Source organism: Camelus ferus, chromosome 25, assembly GCF_009834535.1.
Source record: "Camelus ferus isolate YT-003-E chromosome 25, BCGSAC_Cfer_1.0, whole genome shotgun sequence".
In the NCBI taxonomy this organism is placed as follows: Eukaryota; Metazoa; Chordata; class Mammalia; order Artiodactyla; family Camelidae; genus Camelus; species Camelus ferus.
Genome location: NC_045720.1, coordinates 1,714,605 through 1,737,580, shown reverse-complemented (window position 1 = coordinate 1,737,580; position 22,976 = coordinate 1,714,605). Strand labels below are relative to the sequence as shown.

At 57.2% G+C, this 22,976-nt stretch overlaps 1 protein-coding gene across 9 annotated transcripts in view; it reads right to left on the bottom strand.

The window, feature by feature from the left end:
- Window positions 1-22,976, bottom strand: part of TSNARE1 (t-SNARE domain containing 1) — an 87,392-nt gene that overhangs the window by 50,512 nt on the left and 13,904 nt on the right. For 7 of the 9 annotated variants that reach the window (XM_032468193.1, XM_032468196.1, XM_032468197.1 and 4 more), the window contains exon 2: window positions 2,491-2,616. The exons of 1 other annotated variant lie outside the window; for it this stretch is intronic. In XM_032468193.1, the coding sequence (XP_032324084.1) occupies window positions 2,491-2,578 (88 nt within the window). In that variant the 5' untranslated portion in view covers window positions 2,579-2,616. Of the gene's footprint in view, window positions 1-2,490; window positions 2,617-3,494; window positions 3,786-22,976 lie in introns of all 9 variants that reach the window. One more of the 9 variants, XM_032468191.1, reaches the window with a different exon arrangement.

Below are 22,976 nucleotides of genomic sequence, written 5' to 3'. Positions count from 1 at the left end.
CCAGCCGAGGGAACCTACACGGAACCGCATTTGTCACAGAGCTGGCACCGCACGTTTGCAGAAGGGGTGGGGTTCTCAGTAAAGGGTTCAGGACAACTCGCTACACAAGCAGAGAGAAGCGACACCACAGACCACAGTCCCCACCCCACCTCACTCCTCAAACAAACTCAATTCCAAGTGATTCGAAGGCTTAAATATGCACACCAAAGGTAAGGTCATTATCAGCTTGTGACAAAATTTATTAGATGAAACAGAAAAATGCGAACCGTGACAGGGGATGACGGATAACTCAGTGTGTCACAATTTAGAACTTGGGGGCATCAGCAGGCACCGAAATGAAAAGCCAGCATGTCGGACAAGGGTTTCACCCCCAGGATGTGTACGGAGACCTCACACGTCAGTAAGAGCAGGATAAACCCAGGAGGAAAACACAGAGAGGGTTAACCAGAGAAATGCAAGTGCCCGACAATCACAGGAAAAACTGATCAACCCCGTTAGTTACTAGGGAAACGCGGATTCAACCCAGAAGACACCCTTCCACACCCAAGATGGGCAAACGGTCAAGGCCGCCACCGCCTGGTGCCGACAGGACGGGAGCAGGGACGGGTCACAGAAGCACGAGCAACGCGTCTGCCCGGCCCTGGCCACCCCTCACGTGCAGGGCGTCCCAACAGCACCAGTGTCCCTGGGTCCTCAGCGCTGCCACGCGACAGGGGCCAAAACGGGCGCTCCAATGGCCCCCCCGCCCGTGGACCAGGCGCCCCGCCATGGCCTCACACATAACCCAGCGCCGCAGAGCAGGAAGGTGCCAGGGGCAGCCAGGCAAACAGCAGTGACTCAGGAGCGAAACAGCGAAACCCCAAATCCCAGAACAATACAAACGGACGCCCCGTTAAACAGTCCCGAGAGAGCAGGCTCAGCAAGGGTCGGCGTAAGGACGTGACGCGTGGGAGTGAAACCTCGGGAAGAGCGCGGCAGCCAAACCCACAACCCAGAAGGCGGGACCTGGGAGTTTGTGTCATCAGCCCTTCACTGGCACATTTAAACCGAATGTCACATTCACATGCTCCCACACTCACACTCACGCTGCTTCCCGACAGGACAGGCCTGTTCAGACCCTGGGGGGTCCCTCCTCCCCAGCTCCCCCCCAAGGGGTCCTCCCTGACCTCCTTGGCAACAGAGCCTACACCCTCCTTCCTCCCTCACCCTCTTTATGGCACCTAAGTAAGATGACTCGGGGAACGTCTCCTGGTGGCACGGGGCCACCTGTGTCCCCTCCGTGGCCCCAATATCTACAGGGCTGCCTGGATGCACACTCCCAGCAGGAAGGAGAGGGAGGAGGCCCTCGCTCCCAGCTCAAGGAGGGACGGAGGGAAGGGGACAGTGATGGGACTGTGTTGCAGGACGGCGCCTGGCCCCGGGCACCAGTGTGTCCCAGTGCCTCACCTGAGCCTGGGCAGCAGTAAGTGGCAAAGCTCCAAGAGACCACGGGACGACAGCGACAAGGACGGCCACGTGCACAGGCAACTCAGCCCCACCTGCCGAGCGCACGCTGCCTACGCCTTGGGAGGGGGCTGCCTAGGAGCCTGAGATGGCCCCTCATCCAGACCACCACCCAGTCAGGCACCCCTGGGGAACCGAGCCCTGGAGGAGCTCGAGAAAAGCCAAAAGGGAAGAAACGTGGGCCACCCTCAGAATGTCTCCAAGGGGACGGGGACCCACCCCCACCCCAACCCCCACCGGGGCAGCCAGGGCTCTTACCTACCCCAGGTGCTGGGCTGAGCCTCAGGCCAGGGCAAGTGTGGTCCACAGACACAAGCAAAGAGCTCAGGGATCTCAAATTCCATCCCCTCCCTACTCCCAGACTGCTGCCCATGAAGGCTGCGCTCACCCAGATGCCAGGGGCCAGAGGAGGGAACCGGCGGGTGGAGACCTGCTGTAACATGCCTGCCACCTGGAGCACAGCCACCTTTCGGGTAGGGGAAAGCGAGGAGGGGCATGGCCCCCAGAGGCCATGTGCGCACACCCGGGGCTCAGCCTGCGGGGCGCACTGGCTCAGTGGACAGAGCCGGGCTCACACACAGAAGTGCAGAAGTGGATGCCCCCCCTGCCCAAACCAGCTGCAAAGCCCCGGGACGTTGTCCATCACCCACGGGCCTGTTTCCCCCGTTGTGCACTGAGCAGTAACACCTGCTCCACGCTGCCCTTAGGAAGAACAGACTGCCATTCACCCACCTGGCCACTCACCATGCACCCACAGGTGCCCCCAGACTACTGCAGAATGACTGTGGACGCCCAGGCCTGCCCCCAGGGCAGGGCACCTCCTCTGCTCCGTTCTCTCCTGGTGCCGCCCCAGCACCACCCCTGGTCTCAGGTCACAGGCAGCGCTGGTCAGGACAGAACCCCTCTCTGTCCACCAACACGACAGTGGAGACCCACCCACCACCATGCGCCCTCCTCTCCAACCCATGCTGCCAGCCATGTCCTCACCTAGGGGCTGATAGCCTTGTCTGGAGGGCCCCCCAAAAGGGCCATGGCTCTCCAGGCCGCTGCTGCCAGCAATGGAGCCATAGGACATCTTCTCAGAGGAGACAGGGCCGCCACTCTCCTGAAGAGCTGGAAGAAACAGAACCGGGTGGGGAGGCAGGAGAAAGTGAGCACGTGGATTCAGGATCCAGGGTGCACTCGGGCCGCCCAGCCTGCCCACAAGCCTTACTCTGCTTAGTGCCAACAGGCAGCCTGCGCCCGGAGCTCAGCTCAGCCAGGCCCCACTGTCCCTCCTCACAGGGCTCCCTCTCAAAGACCACCATGGTCCCAAAGGAGCCCCACACCCATGACCCTGGGGGCCCGCAGGGCACAGGGCCCCTGCCAAAGCGCCGTCTCCAGCCAGGTCCTCCTGAGCTGCAGGGGGCAGCATGGGGCTGGAGCCAGGCTGCCTGGGGCTCCACCTGCCTCGGCCACGTGCTACCTGTGCAGCTGGGGACCAGCCACTGGCCCTCTCGGGCCTCGTTCCTCACCTGTAAGTGGAGAGTAATACAAGACTGCCTCCCAGGGCTGTCGGGAGTCATAAACGGACGCACGGAGAGTGCCCAGAACGGGTGACGCGCGGTAGGCACCCAACACGCAGCTGGCTCCTAAGCGTGGGGCCAGGCGCCCCGGCCGGGCTGTCTCAGCACCCTGCCACCCCTCTGCTCCTCCCACGGACCGCAGCCCCAGGATGGCCTCCCCAGAGGGCACCTCCCCAGCCTGAAAACCGCCACCTGTGACCTTCCAGCGTCCCATGGCCCAGGAAGGGACCATCCAGACACACCAGTTTTCTGAATGTGCTGCGCCTACACTGCCCTTGGGACACCCAGCTCGTGACCTTCGGGCACACAGAGGTGTGTGCGGTGTCTGTCTGATCCGCCACATCCCAATGACGTGGGCATGGTTCACAGAGCACCCTGTCAGAGCAGGCTCTCTGCTCAGCGCTTTCCAGACACCACCCAACTCACCAGAACAAACCCCCCATGAGCAAGGAGGGTTGTGGCCAGAGGGGGCCCTCAGAGGAGCAGCAGCAGCCCACGTCCCCGGGGTCGGCGGGCCTCCAGGGACCCGTCCTCAGGGAGCGGCAAGTCCAGCCTTCGTCTGCCCCCACGGTGCCTGAGCCGGCCAGGACAGGGCAGCACCGGCAGCCAGCTCGCCCAGCGGGACCCAGAGGTCTCAGCCCAGACGCACCGTGCGGCCAGAGCGCGTGAGGAGTCCTGGCCCCACGCTGGTGGCTGGCAGGGGGTGGCAGGGAGGACCTGAAAGGGACGCAAAGGCCCGGTGAGAACCCCGGTGGATGGGAAGGGTTTCCTCTCCGTGGGTCTCAGGCCACATGCTGGACACCTGCCCCATCCCCATGGGAGCAGCCTCCACACTCTCCGCTCCCGCGGGGAGATGGGGGACAGAAGCTTGGGGTGGGGGGCATCGCTGGCCTAGCCGGAGCCCCCCAAGCGCACTCACCAGCGCCCAGCGGCCTGGCCCGCATCTGGGGAGACGGCACGGAGGAGGGGCCCGAGGCAGCGGTGGTCCCGGGGAAGTGGCGCCGCCAGAGGAGGAGACACAAAACGCAGGAAGGTCAGCGGCTGGTGCCCCCAGACAGCGGGCGCGCGCCACCACCCTGCAGTGCCTCGCGTGGGTTCCCTCTCGTCCCCAGGACACCCTGGGGGACGTCCCACTGCTCTCTCCCTGTGCAGACTGGACAGAGAGGTGGGTCACTTGCCAAGGCCACACACCTGGTGGCCCGCAGAGAAGGGTTTCAAGCCAGTAGAGAGACTTCGGCCCTCACCTTGCAAGTCCACAAAGAACGTCTACATACTGAGAAACAAAGGCAGGCAGCAGCAACACGAGTGTTGTATTCAGAGCAAAGCAGCCAAGACGCACGAGAAGAGCCAGAGGAGCCGGCTGGGGAGAGGCCGGGGGCGCGGCGAGGGACGACTGTTTCCTTAATTAACCGTGTAGAACTCAATTACTCTCTAAACTTCACGCGTGTATAGTTCTAAAGGATCAAAGCTTAATTTGCAAAATTCCAGTGAAATCGCCACCCAGAAAGATCAGTCCGGAAACAGAGCGGCGGGCTGCGGGGTGTCTGCCTTGAGCAGACACGGTCCAGGTGGGGACCCAGCGGTCTCCTCACATCTCTGGAAGGCAGCCCCAGAGAATCACCAGCGCTGTCCTGCGCGGCCACACCGACCTCAGGCAGGTCCAGGGTCGCAGGAGGACTCGGCCCAGTTCCACAGGTGCACCCGCACACCTACTGTGTACCAGGCACTGTGCTCCCTGTTGACAAGGTAGCCTGGCCCTGGCATTGGGTACCTGAACATTTAGCGGACTCAGCTGGACACCCCCACTCCCAAGGGCTCCAACAGGGGCTTTTAGAGACCCCAGGGGCACAGCTGGAGCCCCAGACCACTGGGTCCCCAGAGGAAGCAGCTCAAGCAGGATCTGAGTCAGGAGCAGGGAGCAGGGGCCACGCCACAGTTTGAAGCGAGGGGCAGGGCAGCCCTGGGAAGACGGGAGGGACAGCGAGGGCACGCCACCTGTAAGACGTGGCGGAGGCTAGGGGCGCACTCAAGACCCTCCAGCCCACTGGCCCACAGCTCGCCTGCATGCAGGCGGGCAGCTGGCGGGACAGAAGGGCCCAGCCAACAGCACCTGGTGCTCTGAGGGGCAAATTCAGGCCGAGGGCTCCTGTCGCCGTGCCCTGAGTAGTCAGGGTCTGCGCAGACGGGAAGGTGGAAAGACCCCAGACTGTCCTCAGCTCACCTGCGGTCCCACTGCTGGGGCCACAAAGAGTTGCCCCAGCCAGAGCCCGCTGGGCTGGGAACTCGAAATGCCAGTGTGTCCTTGGCCTGCTGCTCTGTGCCCACCTGGCCAGGCTCTGGGCCCCGAGGCCCTGGGGACTTGGAGCCCAGCAGGCCCATCCCCCGTGCCTGGGAACGCAGCTGTCCACCCGAACCCCCAGGCTCCCAAGGGCCTCTGGCCAGCCTGCACCCTCAGCGTCCTCCCCACCACTCCCACCCATCCACCTGCAGTCTAAGCCCTGATGTCTCCACCAAGGTGTCCCAACTGGCAAGGGCAGGCCGTGGACAGCGGGAGCCAGATGAGGAAGAGGGAGGGGGCAGCAGACAAGAGACTTCAGGGGCTGCTGGCTGCCGGTGGCAGGTGGAAGCGGCAGCCTGGCCAGGCGGGAGGGCTGCAGTGCCCAGAAAGAGCCCCGGCTGCCTCAAAACTGCTGGACAGAGGCCACCGGAGTGATGCCCGCTCCCAAGGAGGCCTCCTACTGAGCAGCTTCCGTGACCACCACTGCCAGCCTCCTCCGGCCTTGTGCCACAGGGCTGGCACCAGGCTCTTCCCCGGACATCTGTCTCCCGCCCCCAGTGACTGGAGGGAACCATCCGTCCTCGTACCGCCCAGATCCTGTCCAGAAGGCACAAGAGGAAGCGGGGGTTCCAGGGAACGCCCCAGCAATGCAGCCCTGCTCCCAGGACAAAGGCCCCAGGCCCAGGAGGAGGGGGTGGCCCGCCAGTAGGACGCCACCGGACACCGGGCTGGAGGGAGCTCCTGGACGCAGTTCAGGCTGAGGTCCAGTGACCCAGGCTCCCAGGCCAGAGCTGAGGCTGCAGCGCAGCCAGGTCTGCCCCGGACGGCCTCCCAAGCAGGACATGACCTCTGCCTGAAGCTCTGCTCCCCCAGCCTGGGGCTCTCAGAGGCAGGGGACCCCCAAGACCAGGGCGGACCTCCAGCAGCAGACAAGAAATGGTACTGTCTAAACTGGGGTGCCCCAGAACGGTCTCTGCCCCCTCATTAAGCTGAAGGGACTCCCCCAAGGATGGAGAGCAAGTCCTTCCTAGGTGGGGTCTGCACAAGGCACTTCACACCCCTAGTCCTCAGTTTTCTCACCTGTAAAAGGGGGCAGCAAGCCCGCCCTGAGCAGATCAGAGAAAGGCACCCATCAGTGACCGTTTGCAGCTCGTTCTGTGAGCCTCTGCCCCTCAGTGGCGCAGGAACACATGCAACACTGGACAGCAGCAGTGCTGAGCAGCACTGCCCCGCACAGTGACAGCCCAGGGCTGGAGGCCAGAGGGACGGAGCCTCACGGGCCAGAGAAGAGGGAGCAGGGCCAGATGTCCACCTCAGCCTCCCGAAGGCCTGAGCTGACCAGGACCCTGGGAGACTCAGGAGGAGGGCACGGAAAAAGGAGGCCGAGGGCGACGGCGCACCTGCCACGTGCAGCCCCCGCGGCAGGACCTCTGGCCTCCCAGGGCCTTCGCTTCCCAGGAAGGGCCTCAGCACTGGACGGGGTGTTGATGGTGCTCAACACGCAAGGACACACCCCACAGTGGGGGACCACACCGGGCCCCAGGCAGGGGGACTGACGCACCCACTCGGGGACTCCCCTCCTCCAGAGCTCTGTGTTTCCCATCTGCACCCCTCCCTCAGTCACACCCAGACCTCGCCACTACCGACAGCCCTGGGACCTCATCCCAGCGGCCCGAGATCTGGCCACTCCCCCTCCCATCCCCAACCCCAAGTCACTGTCCTTCAGCCCACTCTATCCCCTTTCCTCTCCATGCCCCGTGCCAACCCCAGGACTCACCCCTGCCACCCCTCCCGTGCCCTTCCTCCCCTGCCCCCACACAGCCACAACCCTAGTGAACCCAGCTCTCCAGGTAACATGAGGCCAGGCGGGTGTGGTGGCTGCAGCCCACCTGCGGCCACAGCCCAGCCCTCCCAGACACGCAGCGAGCCTTCCTCTGGCCACACTGCCAGGCCAGGAAAGAGGCGGAGGGCCAGGCTGTGGGGCTGAGATTCCAGGTCCGCTGGCCCTGACTCCAGGGATGCCGTCCTTCTGCTCGGGAACTCTCTGCCCTCCCCGTCCTCTCTGCCCCACTGGGCCAGAGCAAGCAGAGGGTCGGGGACAATGGGACTCTGGGGTCTGTGCCTAAACACCTGCCCCGGACCCCAACCAGAAAGATGCCAGTCACAGGGAGAGGCCAGCAGGCCTCGCACGGGCACTCCTCCACACTCGCTCTGTGTGTGGGATGCGGGGGCGACAGGGAGGCTCCCTGAAGGAGGCGGGGCAGAGCAGGAAGGGGATCTGCCAGGCAGGGCAGAGGGAAAGCCAGCCAAGTCCTCCAGCCGTGGCCGCCCTCCGCTCACCTGGCCCCACGCCCACCCGCCAGGAGACCTGCTGGGGGAGGCCCGCATCGACTCTGCTCTGCACTCTGCTCCACCCTGGGCCCAGCCACGTGGCTCCGGGGAGGCAGGAGGCCCTGGGCTGCGCTGCTTAGAGACCACAGCACTGCCCCAGGGCGGGCGAGGTGGGAGGCATCAGTGGTGCCCAGTCCCACCCACAATGCTCCAGGTGGATGCTGAGCAGCCTGGGCTGCTGCCCACACAAGGGCCTGGCAGGCACCGCGAGTCAAACCCCAAGCTTGACCTGCACCTCCCTCCACTGACCACCACACATGGGTCCACCTACGTGGCTTCAGATGGGGGCACTATGGAAGCCAAACCAGCTTGGAGACCCCGGATGAAGGCCAGGACATCACTGGAAACCAGGATGCTCGGCACACTGGCCCTGGGTCTGGTCGCACCTGGCGCCATGACCGGAGTGTCCTGTAAAGAAGAAGCCTGGGAACTTTTAGGGGTCCTGGGGGCCTTGGAGGATGACGGCTGTCTACCGTGGGTCCAGGGGAGGGGGTGGAGGCACCTGCACCAGATATTCCCTGATCCAGCTCAAACCTCAATTAACTGAGCTCAGGGAGGGAACCTGACTCATCCAAAGTCACAGAGAAAGACGGGGTCACGGACAAGGCTGCTGACCCCCTCGGCCCGCCTCCCCCATCCTCATACCAAGACCACAGCTGCAGAGGAAGAGGGTCGTGAGCCCCCGCCCCCACAGTGCCCCGCCAGCACTCCCAGGCAGCCCACTCAACCGGAGCTGGCAGGCATCGTGGGAATCAGTCTCCAGCACACACAGATGGTGCAGATGCATGTGGGCAGAAGGAAGCACACGCAGGTCACTCACTCGCACAGCTGCGTGTTAACTGTGACATCCATCTGCTTCCCAGGTTTGTCTAAGCCGGTAAGTCACCCTAGAGCCATGAGCCCGGCACACAGACCTGGGTCACGAAATACCGCTCTTCTCACAACAGAAGTAAGACTGCTTGGAGAGGTGGTTGATTCCAGGACTGCAGCTGAGAACGTAAAAGATCAGCCTAGAACATTCTACATAAGTGTAAGGAAGTACTCAAAGGAAGGCGGGGCCATCTCTAGAGGTCACAGGAACCAGCCTGAGAGGCTTCCATTGGCCCAATCGGGGACAATTCTGAGTGTGAAAGTAGAGAATGGTAATAAAGGATTACAACTTTTATTTATTATAACCTTACAATAAAGGAGTAAAATAAAAATCCACACTGTTATAAACAAATAAAGCAGGGGAAGAGGGAGCAGCCCCTCCCTAGAGCAGACACCGGTACCGGGACGGAGCGCTGGAGCCGGCACAGCGCCGTGGTGGCTGACTCGAGGACGTCCAGTGCGCAGCAGAGCTCGTGGCCAAAGTCCAGTGAGTGACACACAGTCTCAAAGTACCTTCCCCAGGAAACTTCCTCACTGAAAATGGAAAAACAACAACTTCATAGAGGAGAAACCTAGCAGTCGTCAGCCGAAGCAAAGAACCGACGTCGCCCGCGAGCCTTGGAGCAAACCCCGCATGCCTGCTGCAGGGATGCACCTCCCGGTCCACCTGTCAAGAACGACGGCCGTGGAGGCATCGCAAACCGCCGCTGAGAAACAGCCCGCAAGACAGCTCAGCTGCAACCTTCACCATCGTGAAGTGTCAGGAAACAAAGACAGTCTGAGGAGCTAACCGTCCAGGTTAAAGGAGGCCAAAGAGACGTCATCCCCAAAACCAACCCACGATCAGGGACTGCATTTTGCTGAGATGTGTGCTACTGGGATCTCCCCCAAAGTCTGCCCCATGCACGGGGGTGACAGCCTCAGGCTGCTGTGTCAGTGCAGTGTCCTGACTCTGACAGCCGCACGGCGGTGACGCACGAGATTATGCATTTGGGGACCAAGGAGCATCACGTGTGCACCTCGGGGAGCGGTTCAGAAGCACATGCCGTGTGCACACGCACACCCAGGAGGGTGTGGAGGAGACACGGGGACATGGTAACACGCGGGAGCCTGGGGGGAGGAAGGCTTTCTGTTAATCTGGTCACTCTTCTTTAAATCTAGAATTACTACGTCCAAAAGTTTTAAGTTCAAAGTAAAAATTCACTAGAGATTTTTTTTTAATCGTAGGAATAAATTTAAGAAAGGTGCAAGATCTGCGTACTGAAAACTAAAAAAAATTCATAAAAGGAAGTAAAGAAAACATAAGTGAGTGCAGGGCACCGAGCTCGTGGGCGGGGCACCGAGGTGGCCAAGCTGCAGGGACAGGGACCTGGGGGCCTGGCAGGCGTGGGGGCGTGTGCTTCAAATATCTCCTGAAACCAGGACGCTCCTCCCAGCTCAACAGCGATCCATTAAGCAGCTCTTGGAGACAAAAGGAAAACACACGCTAAAATGAAGAAATTTCTAAAACAAAAAACAGTGAAAACACTATGTGTGAAAATCAACATACGGCACTGAAAGCAGTGATCAGAAGAAAATCACAAACTTCACATTTCCTGAAAAAAAGGGGAACAAAGGGACTTCATTCTTAGCTTAAAAGGTTGGAAAAGAGCAAAAAAAGTTAGTCAGATGTAGCCACAAGGAAGGAAACACTATAAATAAAAGCTAATAATATGAATGGGGTAGGAAACAGGAAAACCACGGACCTAATTTATAAATCAAAATCCTGTTTTCTAAAAAGTGCTAACCAGACAGACAACCAGCCAACGCAGCCACGGACAGAGGGGAGGAGACACAAACACACAGCACGAGGAATGGACGGGAGGCAAACCACTGGGACAGAGAGAGTCAGGGAGCCCTTAGGTCTCTGCTCCCCAATCTCCGTGAAGTGTGCAGATGTGTAAAACATGGGTGAAATGGGTCTTGTCTTGGAAAAGGGAGGTTCAGCAACAGAGACCCACTGGAGACAGAAGGCTTTAACAGACAAATCTGGATAAAAGAAACAGAAACAGTTATCATAAAAACTACCCCACAGAAACACCAGGACCAGATGGTTTTGCAGGGGAATTCTGCCATATTTCCAAAGCCAAATACTTCCCCTGCTCCATAAATTATTCCAGAGTGTTGATGATAAAGGAAAACCTGCTGATTGTTTAATGAAGCACGTGTAACACTGATACGGAAACCTGATAAACACGGTCCAAAAAAAGAGGAAGTTACAAACCGATACTGGCTATGAATACGGATGCCAAAATGCCAAATAAAAGACTAAGAAACAAACATCAAACCCGACTTGTTCATTCTTCCAGGCACGCGCAGCATGTTCACCATTAGGAACCCCACTGACGTAACATATACCGTGTTCCCTGACGGGAGGGAAAGGCTGTGAGTCTCTCCGTAGATGCTAAAAACAGCATCAACCAAGTTCCTGGTGAAAACACTCAAGGATCTTTCTTAAAATGGAAAAGCAAATCCCCCTTTATCCTAAAGTAAGCATCTCTTTAAAGGGAAAGCCCTGGAGGCAGTTCCTGGAGACCAGGGAGGGGCAGAGATGCCCAGCACCGCCCAGCACTGCCCAGCACCACTCTGGAGGCGTCGCCAGCAGGTCAACAGGCGAGACCCGGAGACCCGGGAAAGAAGGAGCCGGGATGGGTGCTCGGGCCAGGGCCAGGGCCAGGACGGTGCGCTTGGAGAACCCTAGAGACGATGTTAAAATGCCAAGAGGCAAAGGCTTTGGCAAAGCAGCAGGGTATAGAATTCTCACGCAGAAAGCAAAGGCCTTCCATGCACACGCCCAGTTGGAGGGCAGATGGTAAGGGAACTGCCGGTTACCCGAGCAACACAGGAGATGACACCTGGGAGGGAGGTGGAGCTCAGGGGCAGAGCTCGTGCTCAGCGTGCGCCAGGACCTGGGTGCAATCCCCCATATCCCCATAAAAAAAAGTTTTAAAAAATCATTAAAAAGAAAACAAAAAAAAGGCAACGCGTCCAGGAATAAAGTTAACATGAAATGGGAAAAATCTCTGAAAAGAAACTAAAACAAGACAGAAGGCAGAGCTGGCTGCACGGACAGCCATCCGCGTCCTGGGCTAGGACGAGCCTATTTCACAAGGAGATCCGTTCTCCCACCCCAATAACAATGCCCACAAGGCCTTTACAGAGCCGGACAGGCCAAAGGGGTTGACACGGGAAAACACCAAAAAAGCAAGTGAAAAGGCCGGCCACTGGGTGCGACTTAACAGTCCCAGGGAAAGAAGTGCCGACACCACCACGACACAGATGGTCCTGAAGACGTCACGCTGGCCAGAGACACATAAAGGGGCCACGCGTGAACGATCCCACGTGTGTGAAACATCCAGAACAGCAGATCCACGGAAACACACTGCAGACAGGTGGCTGCCAGAGGCCGGGGGAGGGGATGCCAACGGGTATGGGCTTTCCTCTAGGGTGATGAAAATGTCCTGTGCTTGACAGCGGAGACGAACGAACAGCTCCGTGAAGATACCGCAGACCACTGAACTGGGCCCTTCAGAGGGTGAGACTTAGGACAGGGGGTTCTGTCTCCAACAAATGCTGGAGTCTCTATAATTAGAACCACGTAGGAAAACACAAACAAACCAAGGGACTAGGGGAGTAAGTCTGAAAGTAGACCCACAGACGTGGGCAGTCAGGGTGGGATTAACGCGGCATCTCAAATCGAAGGGCTTTTTAACGAACGGTGCTGGGACGTCTGGTTAGCCCCATGGGGAAAGAAAGTGAGTCACGCTTAACATAATAAAAAGAACATGTGCCAAAGAGACCAGGGCCCTGCGAGTAGAAGGCAAGACAAACAGACCTGAAGAAAGGAGAGCTCCCCTCTGACCTGACTGTGGAGACAGTCTCCTAAGTAGGGCTCAAAGTTAAATGCTATAAAAGGAGAGACATGTGACCATCACCTCATCTAAACTCTCCCCTGGGTCCCCTCCTCTGTGAGCGGGGCCCGATGGGCGCGGGGGAGTAAACGGCCCGCAGGAGGGCTCCTGCCCCACCGCCAACAGGCCACAGGCACACATGCTCCCAAAGGCCACGCGGGCTCTTCCAAAAGCTTCCTCTGCTCCTCCAGGGCCACCTCCCCATCCTGACCCTGGCATCTCCCCAGCGCTCCCCTCCCACACCCGTCTGCTGAGACCCCGAGCTGCCTGGGATGTGTCTGTGTGACTTCCTCCCAGAGAAAAGGGGTGCAGGCAGGCCCCCGGGACCAGGCAGGAGGTGCGAGGGCCGGGCTTGGAGCTGAGCACAACTCCCTGGGGGAGAAAACCACCTGGTCTTTGAAGGAGCCTCAGGGTGTAGGCCCAGGGCCCCGGGAGCGGGCTCAGGCCAGGCACAGGCACCTTCAAAGGGCAGCTGGACGGTCTTACAGGCCCTGGGAGCCGACACATATGGGAGACAGGGCACACACCCCGTCCACGAGGGAGGCAGAGACAATGTGACTCTCCCCCAACACCCCACCCCCAACTCGCCCAAGAATCCAGGACAGGCGCAGAAGACAATTTGGTACTGCCATCCTCCGGGAAGGAGGTGCAGGGCCAGTCTCAGGGCTCCAGTCTGCACTGTCCCTCAGCCACAGCCCCCAGGACCTGCCCTAAGCACCGCAGGAGCCTGAGTTGGTGAGAGATGGGGAAACCCAAGAGTAGGAGTCCCTGAGACCACCACACAGCCGAGGAGCCCTGATCCTGGTTCTCTGTGACATGACCCCACCGACCGACCACGCCAGGATCTGCCCCAGGGCCCGGCTCCCGGCAGCAGTCTGGACAGAGCCGACGGACGACACAGAGGACTAGCCCAGGGACCCGCCGGCTCAGGAGATGGAGAACCCGGGCGGAGCCCACGGCTGTCAGCACAGTGGCGACTGCACTCTCCGGCCAGGGACAGAGGGAGGCCGCGACACAGGCGGGAAAGGAGGGAGGACTCAGCACACGGGCAGAGGAACACAGCCCCAGAAAGGGGAAGCAAAACGAAAACGGCCATCTGGCCCCTACTGACGTGCGAAGGAGGAGGCCTTCATGAGATGTTAGTTATAAAACTCAGGGAAATTGAAGACCAAAGTTCATTCACTGGGGACTTGGCTTCCAAGCACATCACTTTAGAAGTGTGAAAACCATGAATTACAGGCCCCTGGAGGGATCTCGCAAATGAAAACAGTTTGGAATAGGGGCAAGGCGCCGAGACAGGAACTGGTGAGGCAGGGAGAGGCCTGCGGCGGAGGGAGGGGCCCAGGCCAGCTCCGTGCCCTGCTCCCACAGGGAGGGGTCCCCTGGGAAGGTTCCCCAAGGCTCAGCCCCATCAGACTGCTCAGCTAGACAAACCACGTAGAACAGAACCTGCAGGGACCCAGCACCTGGGCAGGTGCCCAAACACGGAGAGCTCCTGGCCCCTGCCCCCAGGGAAGCGACAGGCTGAGTAGAAAGACAACGTCAAAATTCAGGAGCTCCGCCTCCAGAGCCATGCAGGAGTGGTCCCCCACCCGAGAGCGCGCCCCCTGTGCCCGGGGTCCACCTGCAGAAGGATCGGAGCTGGCGCACCTGGGGGAGCACAGAGGCAGGGCAACAGGCACGGGCCTGACACCCACTCCTCGGGGCACAGAGCAGCACCAGCCCCTGCAAACTGACCGGCAGAAGGCACCTAACCCCAAGAGTTAGGTTCCAAGGAATCAGAGAGGAAGTACTCAGAAGCCAGAAACATTACGAAGTAGAAAACAAAAGGCTAGAAACAACCAAAATAGCCAGCAATAAAGAATCAAATACATCACCCTTGGTATATCTAAATAGACTATGATGCAGTGACCTTGAACAGTGTTAGAAGGATATATTCAGTCGTGGAGGGAAGTGCTCAGACTGGACAGTAAGGTGAAAAGTGACTCCAGAAAAACATGACACACAATTACCCTAAGGAGCACGTGTCCCAGCCCTGGGGACAGAGGAAGCGCCACTCAGCAGAGCTGCTCAGCAGTTCCTTACAGAGACCCGTCCACCCTTGCCCCGGTCACCCCACTGCAGGGCACCTGGTCATCGTCACCCAACCTGAAAATAGCCCAGACACACACCAACAGGAGAAGGGACCTGCTGGCGGCCCTCCGTCCAGCGGGGCTGCTGACACAGGTGACACACACCGGACTCGCAGAACCCTCACGTCAAACACAAGAAGCCAGACCAAACAGAGCTGCTGTGTGACGCAAAGCCCCGAACAGGCAGCACTCACAGAGCTCAGGCCGCGCGAAGACGCAGGAGGGGCCTGCGGGTGCACATCCCAGTCCCACTGCACAGGAGCAGATAAGGCTGGGAGGAAGCGCAGCACAAGGACCCTGGAAAGACGTGTGGAGGCAAAGAGCCCCCACAGAGCAGCACGCGGGGCGGATCCCAAACACGAGACGTCCAGAGCAGACAAACCCACGGAGATGGGATGGGGACCAGGCGATGCCAGCCGATCAGAGGTGGGAACGGGGAGTGATCACCACGGGTGCGGCGTTTCTGCTTGGGTGTGAAAATACTCTGGAATTAGATGATGGTGATGGTTGCAGAACATTGTGAATGTACAAAAAACCACTAAATTGTGCTCTGGAAGCGGTGAGCTGGATGTTTGTGAATTACATCTCAGCAATTACGAAACTGCTCAAGGCACTGGGGCTGGTGGCGGGTCAGAGGAGGCTGCTGGTGGATAAATGGCAGCACGGATTTGGTGGGGGGACACGCAGGCCAGTAGGCGGCACTCCGCCAGCCCAGCTGTGCGTGTCGCCTCCATCGCCTCTGTGCCCCAGAGCTGGGAAAGGGGCAGAACAAGCACTCAGGTCTCTTGGCTGACAACCCACAGCACCTCCACTGCTGCACACGGGCTGCCTGGGGCCCCAGGAGCTGCCAGGTGGCAACCTCATGCCCGCAGAGCAAAGGGCCAGGAATGGCCAGCCCACCCAGGTCCTGGCCTCCCCCACCCCCGCCCGGCCAGCCTCTGCATACGGGCACGCCCCATTTGGTTTAAGGTCATCTTGTTAGTTTCTGCTGCCTGGTAGAGGAGGCGAAGAGAGCCCATCCAGTCCACTGGGGAGACTTCATCCCTAACCAGCCACAACCTGGCCCAGGAAGAACCAAGGCTGACCCCTGACTCCTCCTGCACAGCTCCCACCCGACACAGGAGCACACGGCCACACGGCAGTGGGGTCCGAGCCGGGACACTCACCCCCACCTATCCCCCAGCCCCACCCAGGCCCGGGCTGACCGCCTTGGGCATGGCCAGCACCTTCAGAGGGCTCCCCAAGCAGACTGTCGGCTCCCAGCTAGCCCCCTCCCCATCAGCACCTCTCCCCACTCCCACTGCCCACCCAGCAGATGGCCTTGCCTCCCTCAAGTGAAAAAAGCAAGTCCACTAACAGTTACATGGTGAGGTCGCAACTCTATAAAATATGCAGAATAACAGAAGCTGGAAAGAGTCCTGGCCTGCAAAGCCCCGGTGCTTACCCTCCAAGAGGGAGGCTGCTGATTTTTAAACCTTCACTTTGCTTATCTGGTCTACATCTCCTACAAGGGGTGGGTACTACTTTTTGGAAAGTGAGACAAAGTAAAAGCTTTTCTTTGAAGAGAGGGAGAAAAAGCCTCAAAACCCGTGAATGCCCTTCCCTTCCCACCTTCACACACACACACACACACACACACACACACACACACACACATACATACACACACACCCCGCGGTTCCTCTGGTGGGAGAGTCAGCAGAGGGCTGTGGGCAAGTCCCCACAGAGGATGACCTGGGCAGCCGCCCTCACCTCTCTGAAGTGTGTCTAGACAGGACCCCAAGGCACAGAGCCCAGCTCGGGCCACCACCCCTACACGTACACCCCAGCCAGACACAGTGCCCGGCCAGGCCTCAGGGCCCCACGTGTGCCTGTGTGTGCGCAGAGGCAGAGGAGGGGTGGGGGCTGCCCTGACACGTGTTCACGCATTAGGAGGGTTGCTATAGCAACTTGGACTCCACGTCAAACAGAGCACCAGCCAGGCACCCCAGGCACCCTGAGAACGACGCCCAGAATGGCCACAGAGAAGCAGGGATTTCTGGCAGCACCAAAGGGCGGTGGACCCCGGCCATGAAATGCACGCCCCCCTCACCTGCCACACTGCCCCACTCCGATCCTCCCTCCTCCACGGGAGGCCAGGCTTCAGGGCCTGGCTCTGCCCACTGCCCTGCTGCCTGCCTGTCAGCCAGGCCCTCTCCCAGCACGGTGGCAGGAGGACTGTGCCTGAGTCATGAGGGCGGGGGCGGCCCATCTGCACAGCTGCCCACAGCCAGGAGTCAGGCTCCCGTCAGACCACGAGACTGCCTGGGGCATAGGGGCAGAGGATCATGGCCCAAAGAGGGAGCTGGGGTCCCCCTCCTGGCACGCCCACTCAGGAGGGAAGCCATCTCGCCTCGCCAGACTGCCCAGCTTTCCCAGGAGAACGTGGCCCAGCAGGCCTTGGACTGCGAGCCTGCAGCCATCACTTCATTTAACTGCAGGGAAGGAACCTTGGCTGCCACACTTCATAGACGGGGAAATGAGGCCCAGAGAGGTTAGGAACTTGCCCAGGAAGCCCAGCTGGTCAGAGGCCAAGGTGGGATCCAGACCCAGCCAGATCTCCAGCCAGAGCCTGCACTGGCCCTGCTGCACGTGGCCGTGGCCCGGTCAGAGCAGCCACGGCAACAGACTGGAGCTCAAGCCGTGCCTGGTGTCACAGCCCAGCTCTTCCTAGGGAGGCCAGTGAGGGAAGGATGGCCAAGGGCATCCAGTGAGACAGCAGAAGCCCCAGGCCTCCCCCCACCCCTTCGCAGGAAGCCACGGGCAGGGGGAACCCACCTACCTGCGCGTCCCAAGGACAGGCTGGCTGAGGGCACTGCTGAGCCAACTGGTCACAGGGAAAGGGGGCAGACACAGACTGAAACCTCGGTCCTAAGGGCACACCCTTTATGACCCCCACACCCAGAGCGCTTTCTCCCTCTGGAGCAGGAGGCTCCGCCCCACAGACCCTCACTCTCCAGGGTGAAGGCAGACCTGCACTCACTATGGGAGCCGCCCGGTGCGGTTAAGACCAGGCACAGCGCGGGGGAAGCCCTGTGCAGAGGGGGCAGGGAGACGCGGGGCTGGACGCGCTGATGAGGTGGGCCTTCTGGAAGGTGCCACCACCTGAGTGCCCAGCCGCACCATCACATCACCCTCCTCCACCAGGAGGAGCACCGACAGCAGCAGGACGTGACCAGCGTCACGACCCGCACCACCACCCCTCAGTCCCCAGCATGGCAGCATCACCAGGCCCACCCACAGTGGCAGCCCTGTCCTCCCATGAGCCACCAGCCCCACTGCTACCACCCCAGGCCATCACCACCTCCTCCCCCACAGATGACAGGATGAAGTGATGCTGAGGGGGTGGGGGCTGGTGGGCAGCTTACAGCCTCTCTGCTGCTTTAATGGGAGCAACTTCAGCAAGTTAACCGGCTTAGATGGGCAGGACCCCCTCCTACAGGAGGGGGTGGTGGTGACAGGAAGATGGGGGAATCCCCTTTCCACAGCTGGTACAGTTGAATCACAGGTGTCACTGCCCAGAGTGACAGGCAAGAGAGTGTGGGCTGGACCCCCGAAGCACATGCTCCTTGCCCCAGCACTGAAAGTGCAGACCCAGCTGGAGGGGTCCCTGGGAAAAGGAGAGCTTGTCCTCACCCCAACCCACAGCCAACACCCCGACGCCCCTCCCCTGACTGCCCACCCACCTGCTGGTCCTGAGTGCCAGGGTAGGCCAGTGGCTCAAACACCCAGGCAGCCCTGTGCCTTCAGCCGCTCATCCAGGGCCTGCGGGGAGGAGGTGTCCACAGGCAGGACAGGCTGCCCTAAGGAGGCACCGCTGGAGCTGTCCGCGGTGCTGAGCACGGTGGCCCAGCGCCAGCGGCTGGCCTCGCCCACGCCCCTGCTCAGAGCCCTGTGGGTCTATCCTTCCCCCAGCTTGGAGCTCAACCCTGTGGGGCTGGTGGCCGTCCTGTCATGACAGGTCAGCGCGGGGGTGTGATGACTCCTTACTAAGTACCTACTAAGTCCTTCCTAAGTGCAGACACTAGAACAGGCATTTGAACGACATTATCCTCCTTTTTCATCCCTACAGTTCTAGGAGATTGACTACGAGGAAACTGACATCAGGCATCAATGTGGCCACCTATGTTAGCATATTTTTTCCCCTTTCCTTTTAGAAATCACACTAAGACAACGAGGAGAATGACGACACCAAAATAATGAAACAAAAACTTTAAAGCTCACACTTCATACTTAAGAGAAAGCCGGAAGTGAGCATGATGTGCAGGCCCCAGGGCACAGGTAAGGGCAGCCACGAGCAGGTGGAAGTGCGCAGAGTCCTCCCAGGTGGACATAAAGTGCAGGTCAGGAGGGGCGGGGGATGCAGAGCAGATCTCAGGAAGCACCACAGGAGTACATTCCCAAGCATCATGGGCTGACCCTGAACTCAAAAGCTTTTTTTCACCACCAAGCAACAGAACTGGGCTGGGGGCGGCCCCAGCACCTCCTGAAATGTCCATGAGGCTCGAGCAGCAGAGAAGGTGGGGCCAGAGGAAGAATTACCCAAGAGCCATGTGTGCAGGAAGCAGCCTGCCTCTACAGCAGCACTGAAGCCCCTGAAAGCCACTCCCCTCGAGGTCCCCATCCCTACCTCTCTGAGAAAGGGTGAGTGGGGCACTCTTACTAGGAGCGGATCCAGAAAAAAATAGTTCATCCCAAAATGATCAATAAAATTCTGAATAGCTAAAACAATTCTGAAAAAGAAGAACAAAGTTGGAGGCGTCACACTTCCTGATTTTAAAATTTACTAAAAGCTACAGTAATCAGACCAGTGTGGCACTGGCATACAGACAGACACACAGACCAATGGAGCAGAACAGAGAGCCCAGAAATAAACCGTCACGTATGTGGTCAAATGATTTTCAACCAGGGTACTAAGACCTCTCAACAGGGAAAGGACAGTCTTTTCAATAAATGACACTGGGAAAACCGGATATCAACAAGCAAAGAAATGAACCTGGACATTTACCTTACACTGTACACAAAAATAAATGCAAAAATGGATCCAAGACCTAAATATAAGAGGTAAAACCAACACACTCTTAGAAGAAAACATGGGGGAAAGCTTCAAGACACTGAATCTGACAATGATTTTTTTTAACATTTTTTTATTGAGTTATAGTCATTTTGCAATGTTGTGTCAAATTCTAGTGTAGAGCACAATTTTTCAGTTATACATGAATATATATATATATTCATTGTCACATTTTTTTTGCTGTGAGCTACCACAAGATCTTGTATATGTTTCCCTGTGCTACACAGTATAATCTTGTTTATCTATTCTGCATATGCCTGTCAGTATCTACAAATATTGAAATCCCAGTCTGTCCCTTCCCACCCCCCAACCCCCTGGCAACCACAAGTTTGTATTCTATGTCTATGAGTCTGTTTCTGTTTTGTATTTATGTTCCTTTTGCCTTTTTTTTTTAGATTCCACATATAAGCGATCTCATATGGTATTTTTCTTTCTCTTTCTGGCTTATTTCACTTAGAATGACATTCTCCAGGGACATCCATGTTGCTGCAAATGGCATTACGTTGTCATTTTTACAGCTGAATAGTATTCCATTGTATAAATATACCACATCTTCTTTATCCAGTCATCTGTTGATGGACATTTAGGCCATTTCCATGTCTTGGCTATTGTAAATAGTGCTGACAATGATTTTTTTAGATATGACATTAAAAGCAGAGGGAAGAAAAAGTTGATAAATTGGACTTTATCAAAATTTACAACTTTTGTGGATCAAACAGACTGAAAGGGCAACTCACAGGATGGGAAAGAATATTTGCAAAGGATATCTGATCAGGGATTAGTATCCAGCATACATAGAGAACCCCTAAAACTCAACAGCCTACCAAAAGATGGGCAAAGGACCTGAAAAGACGTTTCTCAAAAAAAGATATGCCAGTAAGCACAAGAAAACCTGCTCCATGTGACTTACTATCAGGGAAATGCAAATGTGCAAGCCATCATGAGAACACCTCACACAACTAGGATGGCTACTATCAAAAAAAAAACAGAAAAGGAAGTTTTGGTGAAGATGTGAAAAACTAGAACCCTTGTGCACTCCTGGTGAGAATGTAAAATGGTGCTGCTGCAGTGGAAAATAGTACTGCGGTTCCCCCAAAAAAAGTAAAAATAAAATAACCACATGATCCAGCAATCCCACTTGGAGGTACACACCCAAAGGAACTGAAGGCAGGGCCATTTTCTCCATCTTTACTGAAGCACAGTCAGTTACACTGGGTCCATTTCTGGTGGACAGCACAGTGTCTGAAGGCAGGGACTTGAGGAGATACTTGTACACTGTGTTCAGAGCAGCATTATTCACAACCGCTAAAAAGTGGACACAACCCAAGTGTCTATGGACAGAAGATAAACAAGCAAAATGTGGTCTACTCATACAGTGGAAGATTAACCAGCCTTGAAAGGAAGGAAGTTCCGACACCTGCTACAACATGGATGAGACTTGAGGACATTCTGCTCAGTGAAATGAGCCAGTCACAAAAGGACAAATGCCTACAGTTCCACTTACGTGAGGTCTCTAGAGCCGTCAAATTCTCAGAGACCAGAAGCAGAACGGTGGGGGCCGGGGGCTGGGGGAGGGAATGAGGAGTCAGAGTCTAACAGGACAGAGGTCCAGTTTGGGAAGATGAAAATGCTCCAGAGATGGACAGCGCAGGCAGTGGGTGGGAAATACTGCACCATAACGTGAATGCACTAAATGCCACAGAACTGGGTGTGTAAACATGTCTAAAATGGTCCACTTTATGTTATGTATTTTATCACAATTAAAAAAAAAAGATGTTAAAAGTTTTTTACAAATAACGATGAAAGCAGAACTGGCCCAGCACGGAAACAGAGACACTACAAGGTGGGGGTGGGGGTGGGGGCCCAGAACAGAGCAGTCACCGGACAGCCACACACCCTACCACAAGGCAGATCAAAAACAGTTCGTCCCGAACCAAAAAAGCAATCGAGCAATTGTCCCAGAACTGCATGAACTCAGAAAGAAGATGGAAACACAACAGAGGATAAACTTGAGCTGGCAGAGTTCACAAGAAACAAAAGAACCAGTGTCACAGACATGAAGACAAAGCTGCAAAGAGTGTGAGGGAGAAAAGACATTTTGAGGGGAAAATATCACAAAGGATAGAAACAAGAAACGCAAACAAACTGAAGTGAGAAGAAAGATGTTAAATCACTTATGAAGGGAAGGATAATCAGGCAGGCCTCCGATTTCTTCAAAGCAAGATTCAAAGTCAGAAGACAGCATTTACAAGACATTCAAGAAATGATGGTCTAGCCAAGGACTTCATCCACATTCAAACGGTCCTTCAAGCCCAGAAGCAGTTTGAACACGCAACTTTAGGGACCACCGTTCCCATCAGCCATTCTGAGAAAGCACCTGCAGAGCAGACCTCAGCCTGTCAAAGGTGAGAGAAGAAAGTCGATCCCAAGGTTGTCGGTGAGCCCTGAACACACCCGCCTGCAGATGCAAGACTGAAACGTGGGACTGGAGTGACAGACACAGCAAGTAACAGCATGCTCTGACCACAGAGAAATGACTCAGCTGATAAAAATCAAGTGGGAAAGGAGAAAAGGAAAGGTAGAGTAATCAGCTCCTCGCCTCATCAGTAGGAACTCAGAGTCGAAGGATACAATTCACGGCTGACATTTCAGTAACGGAAACACACACAGATTTAACAGTACAAAGGTAACCACTGAGAAAGGTACTATTTGACTAAAATTAGGTGAGGGAAGGTGAAAAAACAAAGCACATTACTTTCACCATTACTCACAGGAGGGATATTCATTTCTCGTTGCTGCCATATCAAATCACCACAAATTTGGCAGCAACGCCACACAGATCTGCCGTCTCACAGTTTCCGCAGATCAGAATTTCCGCGGGGTTGCCTCCCTTGCTAGAGGCTCTGGGAGGTAACTTGGGCTGCTGGTAGAATCCAGGTCCCAGTGGTCACAGGGTAAGGTCGCTGTTCCCTCGCTGGTGGTCAGCTGGTCAGCCTTGAGCTCCCAGAGGCCCCTCTCCTGTCCCTGTATGGGACCCCTACGTCTCAGATCCTTCTCACTCTTAGGTCTCTATGCCATCCCCTCCGGCCACATCTCTCCCGCCTGTTGCTGGAGAAAGCTCTCTGCTTCCGAGGGCTCACGTAACTATACTGAGTCCACCAAGATAAATCCGAG